General features: G+C 35.8%; 1 protein-coding gene across 3 annotated transcripts in view; it reads right to left on the bottom strand.

Moving 5' to 3' along the window:
• Positions 1-13,752, bottom strand: part of MKLN1 (muskelin 1) — a 338,468-nt gene that overhangs the window by 94,495 nt on the left and 230,221 nt on the right. For all 3 annotated transcript variants that reach the window (XM_032305386.1, XM_032305385.1, XM_032305384.1), the window contains 2 exons: positions 9,139-9,248; positions 6,721-6,913 (listed from right to left, as the gene is read on the bottom strand). In XM_032305386.1, coding sequence (XP_032161277.1) covers positions 6,721-6,913; positions 9,139-9,248 — 303 coding nt within the window. The remainder of the gene's footprint in view (positions 1-6,720; positions 6,914-9,138; positions 9,249-13,752) is intronic.

Consider the following 13,752-nt stretch of genomic DNA (forward strand, 5'->3'; position numbering starts at 1 on the left):
ATTGCACAAACCCCTAAGAGATGGGCAATTCCAAAATCACAGTGGAAAGAGTTAACATATTTTTCTTAGTACCGGAGAGAATCTGACAGAAAATATCACTATTGGTAAAGAAAACTTGTGGAACATGGTTGGCAAACTGAACCAATTAGGCATATACAGAAAACCACCCCAGTAAATAAAGAATTCATATTCTGTCCAAGTATGTATGATATGTTTATAGAAATTAAACAAACTAGACTGTACAGTAAGTCTCATCAAATTTCAAAGAACTAGAATTCTATTGAATATGTAATCTGACCACCATGCATTCATGCTAGAAATAAGTTAACAACAATTAAAAAAAAAAAGAAAAGAAATCTGGAATTTGGATATTTAATTTGGAAATTAAAAACAAAACTACAAAAGAGCCATATTATTTCATAATGAAATTGTTGAACTGGATAAAATGAAAATACTTCATAGCACAACTAGGAAATAAGTAGAGGGGAATTTATATCCTTAAATGTATATATGGGAAAATAACAAGTCTGGAAATTAATATGCCAAGCATCCATCTTAGTTAGTTACAAAAAGATGGCAACTTCCAAAGACAGAAAGAAGACAACTAGAGTAACAAAGACATTACAAATAAAAGAATCAACAAACCAGAAATTAGTTTCCTCAAAAGACCAATAAACTTAATAAATTTCTGGTGAAAATGATAGTGATGGGGGTGGGGGGAGAATTCATAAATGAGAAATAGAAGGAGTGAAAAGAGATATTTTAAGAAATCCTGAAAACATTAAACAAAGGGATATTAGGTATATTTTCATGCCCACAAGGTTGAAATTTTAAGTGAAACTGACAAATTGCTCAAAAAAAGGATCTTGTTAAAGACTGAACCAACCAAACAACCCTGAATAGTCTTACAACATTTAAATCAATTGAACTGATAGACAAAAATACTTTCCCCAAGCAATTTCCAAGCACAGATAGCATAATAACAAATTCTACCAAGCATATGAGAAAGAATTCAAATCTTACACATACAGATTATAGAAAGAAAAGGCTAACTCTTCAACACATCATGTGGGATTAGTGTAAGAAGGATACTAAACCTGAAGACAAAGGTAAGATAAAGAAAAATTACAAGGCCTATCTTATTAATGAAAATATAGTTGGGAGAATTCTAACAAAATGTTAAGTCCACCTAAATCCAAAACAGACCAAAAAAAAAAAAAAAAAAGAGAGAAAGGTAGATTCATCTGAGAAATGCAAAGTTAAGTATATCTGAATTTTAACATTAGAAAATCAATCACTATGATTTCACATATTAATAGAATTTAGGAAGAAAAAATGGTATCACAAGAGATAAGAGAAAAAGTGGTAAAATTCAATGCCCATTTGTAACATAAACTCTTAGCAAGAGTTTATGGTATAGGTTACTATTAGGTTACTCGTAACCTAATACAGGATCTCCAAAATCCCAAATCAAACAACATACTTCACAATGAAATGTTGAAAGCATCTGTTTTGAGATCATGAACTATATAGGGATATCCACTATCATTATGTCATCTCACCCTTGTACTAAATATCCTGGCCAAAAGATTAAGCACAAAAGAAAATAAGGCACAGGGCTGGTCATTATACATGTGTATGGCAAACTGAACAGAAATGAAAAACACAGCACAATTTGTGCTACACAGCTAGCAGTGTTTAAGTCACCAACTAGACCTAACACTTACTGCCCACCCGCTTATACTCAATAACCTTTGTCTTATATTTTTCCGTAAGCTATTCTTTTCTGTTTAGCTCTTAATTGAGGTAAATGAAACCGGAAAGCACCCTTGAGGTGATGGAGACTGCCCTAACAAGATCTCCCGCAGGCCCAGACCACCCAAACCTCTTGAGCTAAACCCTGAACCTACACCTGCACAGGAGCATGGAGTGACCTCTGGTATGAACAACAACTACCTTTACCTCATTATAATACTAAAATCTCCAACCAAGGAGGAGCCTCAGCTTCATTCACATACATACAATGTATGTGTAGGCATGTTTCCCTAAGGCATGTGTGTGATCTTATGCTAGCATCTACATATGACAAGGAATCCCAACCTAAATATTCATCCTAACCCTAAACAAAAGGAACCCATTCACTCTCTCTCAGGGAGTCATAGCTCTGAAAGCCATTTCCTGTGATCTCCTTTGCTGCAAATAAAAGTTTCTTTGTGTAACAACTCAACCTGGTGCAGTTTCTGACTCACCAAGGAGTGAACTCATGTTGGCTCAGTTACAGTTCAAGGGTAACTCTTTAGCACCAAAAGCTTTGTTAGTTAAGAAGGATCTCAAATTGGGGCGCATGGGTGGCTCAGTGGATTAAGCCGCTGCCTTCAGCTCAGGTCATGATCTCAGTGTCTTGGGATCGAGCCCCGCATCGGGCTCTTTGCTCAGCGGGAGCCTGCTTCTCTCTCTCTCTCTCTGCCTGACTCTCCGCCTACTTGTGATTTCTCTCTCTGTCAAATAAATAAATAAAATTTTAAAAAAAAAAAAAAAAAAAGAAGGATCTCAAATTAATGGCCTCAGCTTTCATTTTTAAGAAACTAGAAAAAGAAGAGCATATTAAAACTGAATTATGTAGAAAAAAGGAAATAATAAAGGTAGAAATCAATGAAATGGGAGAAAAAGAAACAGAAAGACAAAGAAACCATCACCAATTTCAAGAGTAAGATACGACATAAAGATGTCATAAAGATATAAACAACTTTATGCCAATAAATTCACCAATTTCGATGAAATGGGAATATTCCTTACAAGACACAAACTACCAATGCTCAATCAGAAGATATACAGAATATGAACAGCCCTGTTGCCATTAACAATATTAAATATGCAGTTAAAAACATTGCCACAAAGATAACTCCAACAAGACTTAAGATCTCACTTAAAAAACGAAGAATGTGGGCACCTGGGTGGCTCAGTGGGTTAAGCCGCTGCCTTTGGCTCAGGTCATGATCTCAGGGTCCTGGGATCGAGTCCCGCATCGGGCTCTCTGCTCAGCAGGGAGCCTGCTTCCTCCTCTCTCTCTCTCTCTGCCTGCCTCTCTGCCTACTTGTGATCTTTTTCTGTCAAACAAATAAAATATTTAAAAAAAAAAAAAAAACAAAAACGAAGAATGTTGAGAGGGAAACAGGCCTGCCACATAACTAACCACCACCTCGTAAGCCATGGAGTGAGAAGAAATTTTAAAAGAGATGAAAGAGAGAAAGGGAGAGAGGATGAGGGAAAGTGAGAAGGAGATAAAGACCTCCAGTTGAAACTTTAGGACCACTTTATTAAACTTTATCCCTTCTTTATCTCACAAAAGCAAACTGTAATTTAAAGAGGAAATAAGATAAACATTGCATAGGAAAGCTAGGTTCTCTTTGACTATTTCCTGTTCCTAGGTGATTACTTCTGTCCATCATCATTGGATTCTACTTCTTCCTCAGGAACTGTTAGGGAGAAAGTAGCAATAATTGGTCCAGGGGTACTGGACCTGCAATGAAATTAACTATAAATGTAGGGGTTTTTCTAACAAATAGTAAGTCTATTAGAAACACTTTCTCTCAAATATCTCAAATACTCATATTTAAAGAACATACTAAGATACACTAAACGTAAGCTCTTGTTTCCTCCATTTTAAGATGCTTTTGATTCCCTAGGCTTTGCTATTTAGCAAACAGGAACTTCTTGCCCTTCTCTGCTATGTTTTTAGTGGAGCAGAAGCCAAAAAACTCTGCAGTGTTTACTTCCTTATTTGTCCAACAAATCATCATCAGTGAAGTCAGCAGCAAACTGAACAACCCTGGAAGGAATGTTTATTAACTAAACACTGTTCCAAGCCATTTGAGGAGTACAAAAAAATATGTCTTAGTTCTAACTCAGGAAGAATAACTACCAATTTTCCCTCAAACTTGAGCCCTTCCTAGAGCTAGAAAGGTAAGTTAAGCCCCTATGGTATCAAAGCTGCACACAATCTTAACAGTTTCTCTTAAATGAGTATATTGATAAAGACACAGTTTTTAAATGTAACTGTTTCCAGCTTAGTGAGAGCATAGAGTTGCCAGAGGTTTTTGTTGTTCTCACTGAGATCTACCTTAACAAAATATTACACGCCTTAGGATAAAGATTTGAAGCAAAACTAACAAATCATGAAAATACTTGTGACTTCTTCATCTTTAGGTGAAAAATATATAGCATTCATTCTTAGAAATGGCATACATAGATTTATACTTTCATTGGTGGTATTTTAATGGCTTGGGAAGATATTAATAATCATATATATTGTATTTATTTATACTCCAAAGTCTACTCTATTTCAAACATAATAATCATTTATTTGCAAGTATCATTACCAATTAAATAAGCAGTAACAATGTACAAAGCTGAGAAGCAGGTTTGTTATTACAAAGCAATGGAGCCAGAAGCAATTCGTTTTAAGTTAACTTAAAATTTATAAACTCAAGGAAGGGAGCACTGGTTCCATTTTCTTCAGTTGTAAAATATCCAACCCATCTGATAAATGAGCACATAATAATAATGGATGACAACAGAGATAAGATTAAAATACACGAAAGCAGAGATTGGCGAAAGTCTATTGTCCTTTCTTCCCAGTAAAAAAAAAAAAAAAAAAAAAAGACCAAACTCCATTCCACAAGTTTTATACTGAGCACTAAGCTGTTTTCACTCACAACGCTTCTAATACCAAATGTGTGGGGTTTTTTTCTCACACCAGCTATTTTTCCAATTTTCTGACACCAACTGGGATCCAACAATTCAATTCTGACACTATCTACCTGAAGTTACCGTCAGATCCCTGTAAATTAAAGGGTTCAATCCCACGAGACAATCCTCACTTCACATGCCAACACCGACTCCCAGGCCTATACTTCTTATTTATTACCTACAAATCTGGGGTTCCCACAGCTCCCCCTCAGGTTTAGCAACTCATCAGAGTGAGTGGGGGTGGTGGTGTGTGTATGTGTGTGGGTGTGTTTTCTACCTCTTTAGGCACCTCAATGTTTAGGGCCTTTTTCTTTTCTCTTTTGAGTCTCTATTACCTAGGCATAACTGATTAAAACACTGGTCACCGGTGATCAGACTCAATCTCTGACCCCTCTCCCTTCCCTGGTTGGGTGGTGGAGCTGAAAGTTTCAGCCCTCTACACACAGGGTTTGATCTTTCTGGAAATCTGAAGCGATCGAGGGCTCCCAGCCACCTCTCATCTCAGCATACAAAAAAACACTCTTGTCCCTCCACCAAATTCCAAGAGTTTTAAGAGACAAAGACCAAGTATTTATTCAAGAACAATTTTTTGAAGATTTTTATTCATTTTTTTAGAGAGAGGGAGAAAGAGCAAGCACACATGAGCAAGGGTTCCCCACTGAGCAGGGAGCCCAAAGTGGGACTTGATCCCAGGATCCTGGGATCATGACCTAAGCCAAAGGCAGACACTTAACCAACTGAGCCACCCAGCCACCCTATTAAAAAATATTTTTTTAATTTATTTTTTATTTTTAAGATTATTTATTTATTTATTTATTTATTTGACAGAGAGAGATCACAAGTAGGCAGAGAGGCAGGCAGAGAGAGAGGGGGAAGCAGGCTCCCTGCTGAGCAGAGAGCCCGATGCAGGGCTTGATCCCAGAACCCTGAGATCATGACCTGAGCCGAAGGGAGCGGCTTAACCCACCCACCCAGGTGCCCCTAAAAAAGATTTTTTAAAGGATTTATTTATTTGAGAGAGTACACACCCACACACATACCCATACACCATGTGAGTGGGGCAAGGGGCAGAAAGAGAGGAAGAGAATCTTAAGCAAATTTCCTGCTGAGCAGGGAGTCCAAAGACAGACTCAATCTCAAGACCCTGAGATCATGACCTGAGCTGAAACCAAGAGCTAGATGCTTAACTGGCTGAGCCACCCACGTGCCCCTATATATTTTTTTCTATTATACCACAGCACCTATTCTGTTGTTTGTCACTGGCAGAGATTATTTTTTTAAAAGAATACCATTCTATAAAATAAGAACAGACACTTTAAAAATAACAAAACATACCAGACCATACCAGACCTTAAATATTCAAATAGATGTCATCCTCCAAAACAATTATCTTTGGAGATTATATCATGTTCTAATATTCACATTTTTTTCAAAACCAGATTATAAACCATTCAAGAAAATTAGCAATTATGTAGCATCCATATCACACAGATGTTTCCAGTACAAATACCCTCATTCATTATAACTTTCTATTAATAACATTTTTAACATATCCAACTACCCATTATGCCAAATTATGCCCTTAAAAATGGTAATTTTCTATCAATAAAAATACATAAAGGAATAGGCCTCCAAAATGGAAGGCAACATTTAAAGCCTTTTTGTAACATTGCTTAGTGCTAGTCAATGTTAGCGTTCATAGATGCAAATGCGTGCTTCAGTGGTTTCCCAAGATGGTAATTTAGATTTAGATATGTGAGTTCAAATATGTTTCTTTTTTTTAAAGTATCATTATGGACCTATCTTACATAAAAGAAGCACATAATTCAACAAGCTAACAATCTTTATAGAGTAAAAATGGGGAAAAAGTAAACTAATAATTGGCATAAGATTATATTATTTTCAAAAAACTGCTTCTGTATACACTTGAAATCACCTTAAAAAAACAAAGTTTACATGTTTATAACATACCATTTACAGCTTTTTCAATCAATTCTTCACAAGCATCAAAATCACCCTTTAACACCAGTTTATCATGTAGATCTGTTAACATGGGATGTTCTAGGGCAATCTTCGTTTTTTTTTGTAGTGATTCAAAGGCCTCTGTATAGTTGTGTTGTCTGAAGTGTTTTAGACAAAGGCGAATAGCTTCCTGTTCACGGTACTACTGGAACACAAGAGAAAGTATGAAAAGAAGAGATTTGCTTAGTTATTACTGTAGGCAACAGGAGACAACTAACCTAAAGTGAGCATTTACTATGTGCTAAGCATTATACTATTCATTATTATTATTATTCATTATACTATTCATTATACTATTTGTTATTATTTCCACTTTGAAAGGCAAAGATGAAGCTTAGTCAACTCTAATTACTTGCCAAAAGTCACGAAAGTATATAGCAGAAAGATATAAAAGACATGAAGATATACAGATATACATATCTATATACCCAGAGGTATTAGTTCATGAAGATGGAAGATATAAAAAGATGAAACCAAACCTAATTCTAGAGCCTGAACTTAAAAAAAAAAAAAAAAGGCAGAGTAACTTTATCAAAGACCACTTAACATTGCAAAGACTGTAACTTCCATGGCATTTACTCATCAGATTACAATGTTGGTACTGAATGCACAGAAACCATTAAATAACATATGTAAGTTATATTATGCTTTTTATTCTTGGTTCTTAGTTGAAGTTACTATATGAAAAGCAAATATTATCAAGTGTTTTATGTATTTCAAAAACCACAGAGTTTATGCCTCAAAATGATCATAAGACAACTACCTAAATTTTGTATTTTTTTCTAAGCCTGGGCTACCTCATCTCTTACATGGCTATAAAGCAAAAATCTCAATTAACTAAAATCCAAAAAGAAGAATGTTCAATGTACTAACTCTCCCCTATTAGGATGAATGCCAAAAATACGAGCTTAGATAAAAACTTAAGTTTTCTATCAGGTTGCATATAGATATACAATAGGAGAAAATTTATGAAATAATAGTATTTCAACACTTTGAAAAAAAGATTGAAACTCAAAGAGGTGAAGACTTTAATTGCTAGAGGTTCATAATAAATGCAGTGAACTTAAAAAGTGAGTAAGACTGAACAATTTTATGTTCTCAAATATAATCTCTCCACAGTGTTGCAACTTCCTACAATATCAAGAGATTGGTGTGAGTATAGTAAAATACACACACACACATATCATAGGCTAAAGGGAAAACTGTACTCAAGTATCAGAGAAATTTAATCATTATTTTTTAAAAGAACCAACAGAATTTAGAAGATGCTAAGTATATACAACTATGTGCATAACACTGTAAAGGTAATTTTTAACATGTAAAAATATCATCTCTACCCTGAAAGATCTTACAGTATTACAGGAAATCCAAGAATATATGAAAAATACAGAAAATACTAAAATTCAGCCTCTATTTTAAGTTGAATATAATCAAATGCCAAAAACAAATTAGTCAGAGTTCCTCAATTAAACTAACCAGAAAAGAGCTGAAATTCCGTATGAAAAACCTTAGAATTTAGTGTTTCCCAATCTCCTATGAGTAGATCAGTTCACCCCTACTCACAAATAAAAGTAACAGGAAGTAGTGAAGAGAGTGAAGCTTTATCTCCTTGACAAGAAAGAGTGAGCCCCCCATTTAAAAAAAAAAGAAAGAAAAAAAGCTATGAGAGTCAAAAGCAAAAAACAAAGCACAAAAGGTATGCAAAAACCCCACAAGACCTACTTCTCAATAACTTAAACTGACATTTTCCAAGCTGTATCTACGGTATAAAATGATCTATGAACAAAATTGTTAAATATAATTTTTATACTTCCTATAAGCATAAGATCATAATACTTACAGAAGCTATTTCAAATTATTTAAAGGAAAAGCAAATATTCCTATTTTACTCAACAAACACAATCGAGTAATGTGTTATAAAAGCAGTCCCCACTAAAAACTATGTTTAAAAATTTCTATCAATATAGGTTGAAAACAAAATTCAGGATCAGAAAGGTTTAATAATATATATAAATGGCAGACTCTGGAACTAGACTGCCTGAGTTTATATGCTGGCTTAGGCACTTTACAATTAATTGTGAACTGTGTGGACTTGAGCAAGATACTCAAACTCTCCATGCTCTATTTCATCATCTATAAAAGAGGGATAATAACTGTACCTATCTCACAGAACGGTAATGATTAAATAAGTTATAAAGACTGCTTAGCAGCTGGCAGAATATAAATAATAAATATTAGTTGATTAATCATTATAGTTATTATTATTCTCAGTATTTTAAATTTTTCTAAATGAAGACAAAGCTTGACACATTTCTCCCCTTATAGACATCAGAAACATAAAATCAGGATTTTAAAATACAGTCCTACCTTGCTATACCAGTTGAGACAGGGTTGTACTACGTCGGGATCATCAATGCCACTAAGTTCAACATACCAGATGCTAAAGTTAAAGCTGGGTCCCCAGGATAAGAGTGGAACTTTGTGGAGAAAGAGAGAGAGAGAGAGAAAGAAAGAAAGAAAGAGGAAAAAATTAACATAGTTCAAATAAAACCTTAGCAGATTAAAATCACTACTCATGCCCATTTAAATTCATTCAACAAATTTTCAGAACATTTTTCTTTTAAAGGCTAACACTGTATTATTAGGTGCTGGGGCTACAGTAAAAAAAGAAAATATGATCCATGCCATCAAGCAGTTTAATTTAATTTATTTATTTATTTATTAAAAAAGATTTTACTTATTTGACAGAGAGAGACACAGTGAGAGAGGGAACATAGGCAGGCAGAGTGGGAGAGGCAGAAGCAGGCCTCCTGACCAGCAGGGAGCCTTACTTGGGGCTCAATCCCAGGACCCTGGGATCATGTCCTGAGCCAAAGGCAGATGCTTAACAATTGAGCCACAGGGTTTACTTTATAAAAACACTACAAAATAAATTCAAAGCGCTCATTTACCTACCCCTCTTAAAACAGGACCAGAGCTAGATTATTTAGCAGTCAAATTTTATCAAACCCACAAGAAACAAATTATTACTATATACATTAAACTGTATCAGAGCACAAAAGATTAAAGTTCAATTCTTAACAAGTGGCATAACCCCGAAAACAAAATCAGAAGAAAAATAATTTAAGGCTGATCTCAGTTATAAGTATATATTCAAAAAATTTTTTTAACTTGCAAAAAAATTCTACCAGGTTTTTACTGTAATCAAATATAGAGTCCATTCCAGGAATGGAAGGATGATTCAATAATAGAAGCCATATTAGTGTAATTCACCACGTTAACCAAGTAAAAGAAAATGTGTCTGATAACCTCAACTTGTGTTTACAATAAATTAATAAAATTTATTTTCTACTCATTAGAAAAAAAAAAAAAACCCTCTTGGGGTGCCTGGGTGGTTCAGTGGGTTAAGCCTCTGACTTCGGCTGGAATCATGATCTTAGGGTCCTGGGATCAAGTCCTGAGTCGAGCTCTCTGCTCTACAGGGAGCCTGCTTCCCCCCTCTGTCTGCTTGCCTCTCTGCCTACTTGTGATATCTCTCTGCCAAATAAATAAATAAAATCTTAAAAAAAAAAAAAAAGAAATAGAAGACAAAAGAAAACTACTTTATCTAAAATTTTTGTTAAATATCAGAGACCTCAAAAATTAAACCTAATCGAGAAACAGTAAGTATTGCAGCTCAAGTCCGTAACAGGACAAAGAATCCCAATTATCTCTTTTATTCAACACTATATGGAAGATCTTAGCCAATGCAATATGAAGGAAATAAAAAACCAAATTAAGAAAAAACAGTGAACATGATATAGCTATCTTCATAAGAAATTCAAGAGATTCAACTGAAAAACTTAAGATTGTATTCAAGGTAAACATGAAAATCAGTCTTCCCTTTTCTTGTAATAACCAACTAGAAAATTTAATGAAAAGTCCCCTTTAAAAAGGTCACAAGAGGACGCGAAGTGGCTTGGTTGGTTAAGCGACTGTCTGCCGCTCAGGGCTCAGGTCCTGATCGGGGATAGTGCAATCAAGTTCCGCATCGGCTCTCCCTGCTCTGTGTAGAGTCTGCTTCTCCCTCTCCCTCTGCCTGTCACTCCCCCTGCTTGGGCTCTCTTTCTTTCTCTGTCAAATAAATAAATAAAATCTTTAAAATAAAATAAAATGGCCCTCTCCCTCTGTCCCTGCTTGTATTCCCTCTCTCACTGTCGCTCTGTCAAATAAATAAAATAAAATCTTTAAAAAAATAAAATAGTGGGGCGCCTGGGTGGCTCAGTGGGTTAAGCCGCTGCCTTCGGCTCAGGTCATGATCTCAGAGTCCTGGGATCGAGTCCCGCATTGGGCTCTCTGCTCAGCGGAGAGTCTGCTTCCCTCTTTCTCTCTCTGCCTGCCTCTCCATCTACTTGTGATTTCTCTCTGTCAAATAAATAAATAAAATCTTAAAAATAAATAAATAATAAAATAAAATAGTCACAAGAGCTTACAACATCTCAGAATAAACTTTAATACAGGCAGAATCTATTGAAGATAACAGAAAATGTTACTTAAGAACTGAATAAATGAAAGGCCTTACAATATTCTTAAATGGGAAAACTCAATGTTGTAAACATGCCAGTTCTCCTCAAATTAATTGTAAATTTAATGGAATCTCAATAAAAGTCTCAGTGGTATATATCCAATTTTTTCTTTTTTATAAAAAGCAATGGTGAGTAAAACTTCTAGCATCTTAGTAGTACCATGAAAATGTATCAGTATTTCTTTTTTTTCCTAAGACTTTATTTGTTTTTTTTTTGACAGAGAGCGTAAATAGGCAGAGCTGCAGACAGAAGGAGACGGAGAAACAGACTCCCCACCTAGCAGGGAGCCTGATGCAGGACTTGATCCCAGGACCCTGGGATCATGACCTGAGCTGAAGGCAGCTGCTTCATCTACTGAGCCACCCAGGCACCCTATTATTTCTTAATACAGTAAAGATTAAGTTGTATTCCTTGCCATCATATACTTGGAGTTTTAAAAAGGGGGGGGCAATTCATTTAAGAATGTCCTTAATGATGCAATAAAAATTTTAATAAATCCTAATCATTAGGTACACATCTTTTTAACATTCTGTGTGACACAGTGGGAAGTACACATAAAGTACTTTTGCTACATACCAAAGCATAATGGTTATCTCAAGGAAAAGAATCTACATAGCTGTTAGAGCTAAAATAGCTATTTGTCTTCCCCTGTGCAAGACCCCTAACAGGATACAACTTCCTTTTAAAAGAAAAATTGACAGATCACTTATGATTATTTAATGTGGAGTATAGGCCAGATATTTACCTGTCATTTCAAAGAAAACAACAGACAGTATTTGTTGCCAAAAATAAAATTCAAGGGGCACCTGGGTGGCTCAGTGGGTTAAAGCCTCTGCCTCCAACTCAGGTCGTGATCCTGGGGTCCTGGGATCAAGCACCACATTGGGCTCTCTGCTCAGTGGGGAGCCTGCTTCCCCCCTCTCTCTCTGCCTGCCTCTCTGCCTACTTGTGATCTCTGTCAAATAAATAAATAAATAAACCTTAAAAAAAAAAAAAAAGAATAAAATTCAAGCTTTCAAGGAAAAATCACGATTTTGGAGAATTGGGGCACCTGGATGGCTCAGTCAGTTCAGCATCTGACTCTTGATTTCAGCTCTGGTCACGATTTCGTGGTCTTGGGACTGAGCCCCCTGTTGGGCTCTGTGTTCTACAGGGGGTCTGCTTGAGATTCTCTCTCTCCTTTTTCCTCTGCCCCTCCCCACCCTCTCATTAAAAATAAATAAATAAAACCTTTAAAAAATATACCCCCCCCCCCGAAAACTGGTATCCAAGGTTGCAAATTTAACTATTTCCAGGCAATTAAGACTTTGCTGTAAGACTGGTACTGATCTATTAATGAGTATGTTTTTAAAAAATATTACATAATAAAATGTTTCAACATCTGGAAGATCTGCATAACTCAGTGAGCCATATTCTTAAATGAATAATGAATGATGTCAGAAAACCACACATGGATAAAAGTGCAAGACAAGCCAAAGAATTTTTTTTAAAAAATTTATTTATTTTAGGGACTGAGCACAAGCAAGAGTGGGAGGGACAGAGGGAGAAGGAGAGAGAATCTCAAACAGACTCTGTGCTGAGTGCAGACCCCAACGTAGGCTCAATTCTACCATCCCGAGATCATTACCTGATCTAAAACCAAGAGCTGGACACTCAACCAATTGTGCCACACAGGCGCCCCGCCAATGGATTTTAATATAACGCTAATATGGTTCAGAACGAATACTATAATTACATTTTAAAAACTGACACTTGTCAAGTTTTAAGTATCAAAGCAGAATAGCCACCATACCTGATATCAGACCTGATTTCCAAGTCTGCTGTTCTCTTTTAGCATATCATATTCATGAGGAGCAAAAGTGTTACTAGGTCAAATGATTTTCTATCTGTGTGAGTGAAGACACACACAGGCAGTAGCAACCAGTCATTAGCATATATGACAGACTTCCAGGATGTATAATACGGCTCTTAGTTTACATGTACAAACAACAAAATTTTCAGAAAGTTTTATGAATGAATACTAAATTATCTTAAAAAAATTTTTTTTTATTTATTCGAGAGAGAGTGATTGAGAAAGCAGAAGCTGGGATGGGGCCCCTGGCGGGGTGAGGTGGGAAAGAGGCAGAGGGAGAAACAGACTCGGGGCTGAGCAGGGAGCCTGATGCAGGGCTCCATCCCAGAACCCTGGGATCATGACTTGAGCCAAAGGCAGATACTTAACTGACTGAGCCACCCAATCAACCCTAACATAGGATTTTAAACCCAAGGCCAAAAGAACATAGTCTCTAAGTATAACCAGACATTAGTTAGGAATTTCAAGTTCCAGGTCCATGTTCAATAAGATTAGGAGGAAAAACTCCTCCTATTATATCTTATTCAAGTCCCAGTAAAATGTTCACTTTTTTAAAAAAGACTT

The sequence above is a fragment of the Mustela erminea genome, chromosome 11, assembly GCF_009829155.1.
Source record: "Mustela erminea isolate mMusErm1 chromosome 11, mMusErm1.Pri, whole genome shotgun sequence".
In the NCBI taxonomy this organism is placed as follows: Eukaryota; Metazoa; Chordata; class Mammalia; order Carnivora; family Mustelidae; genus Mustela; species Mustela erminea.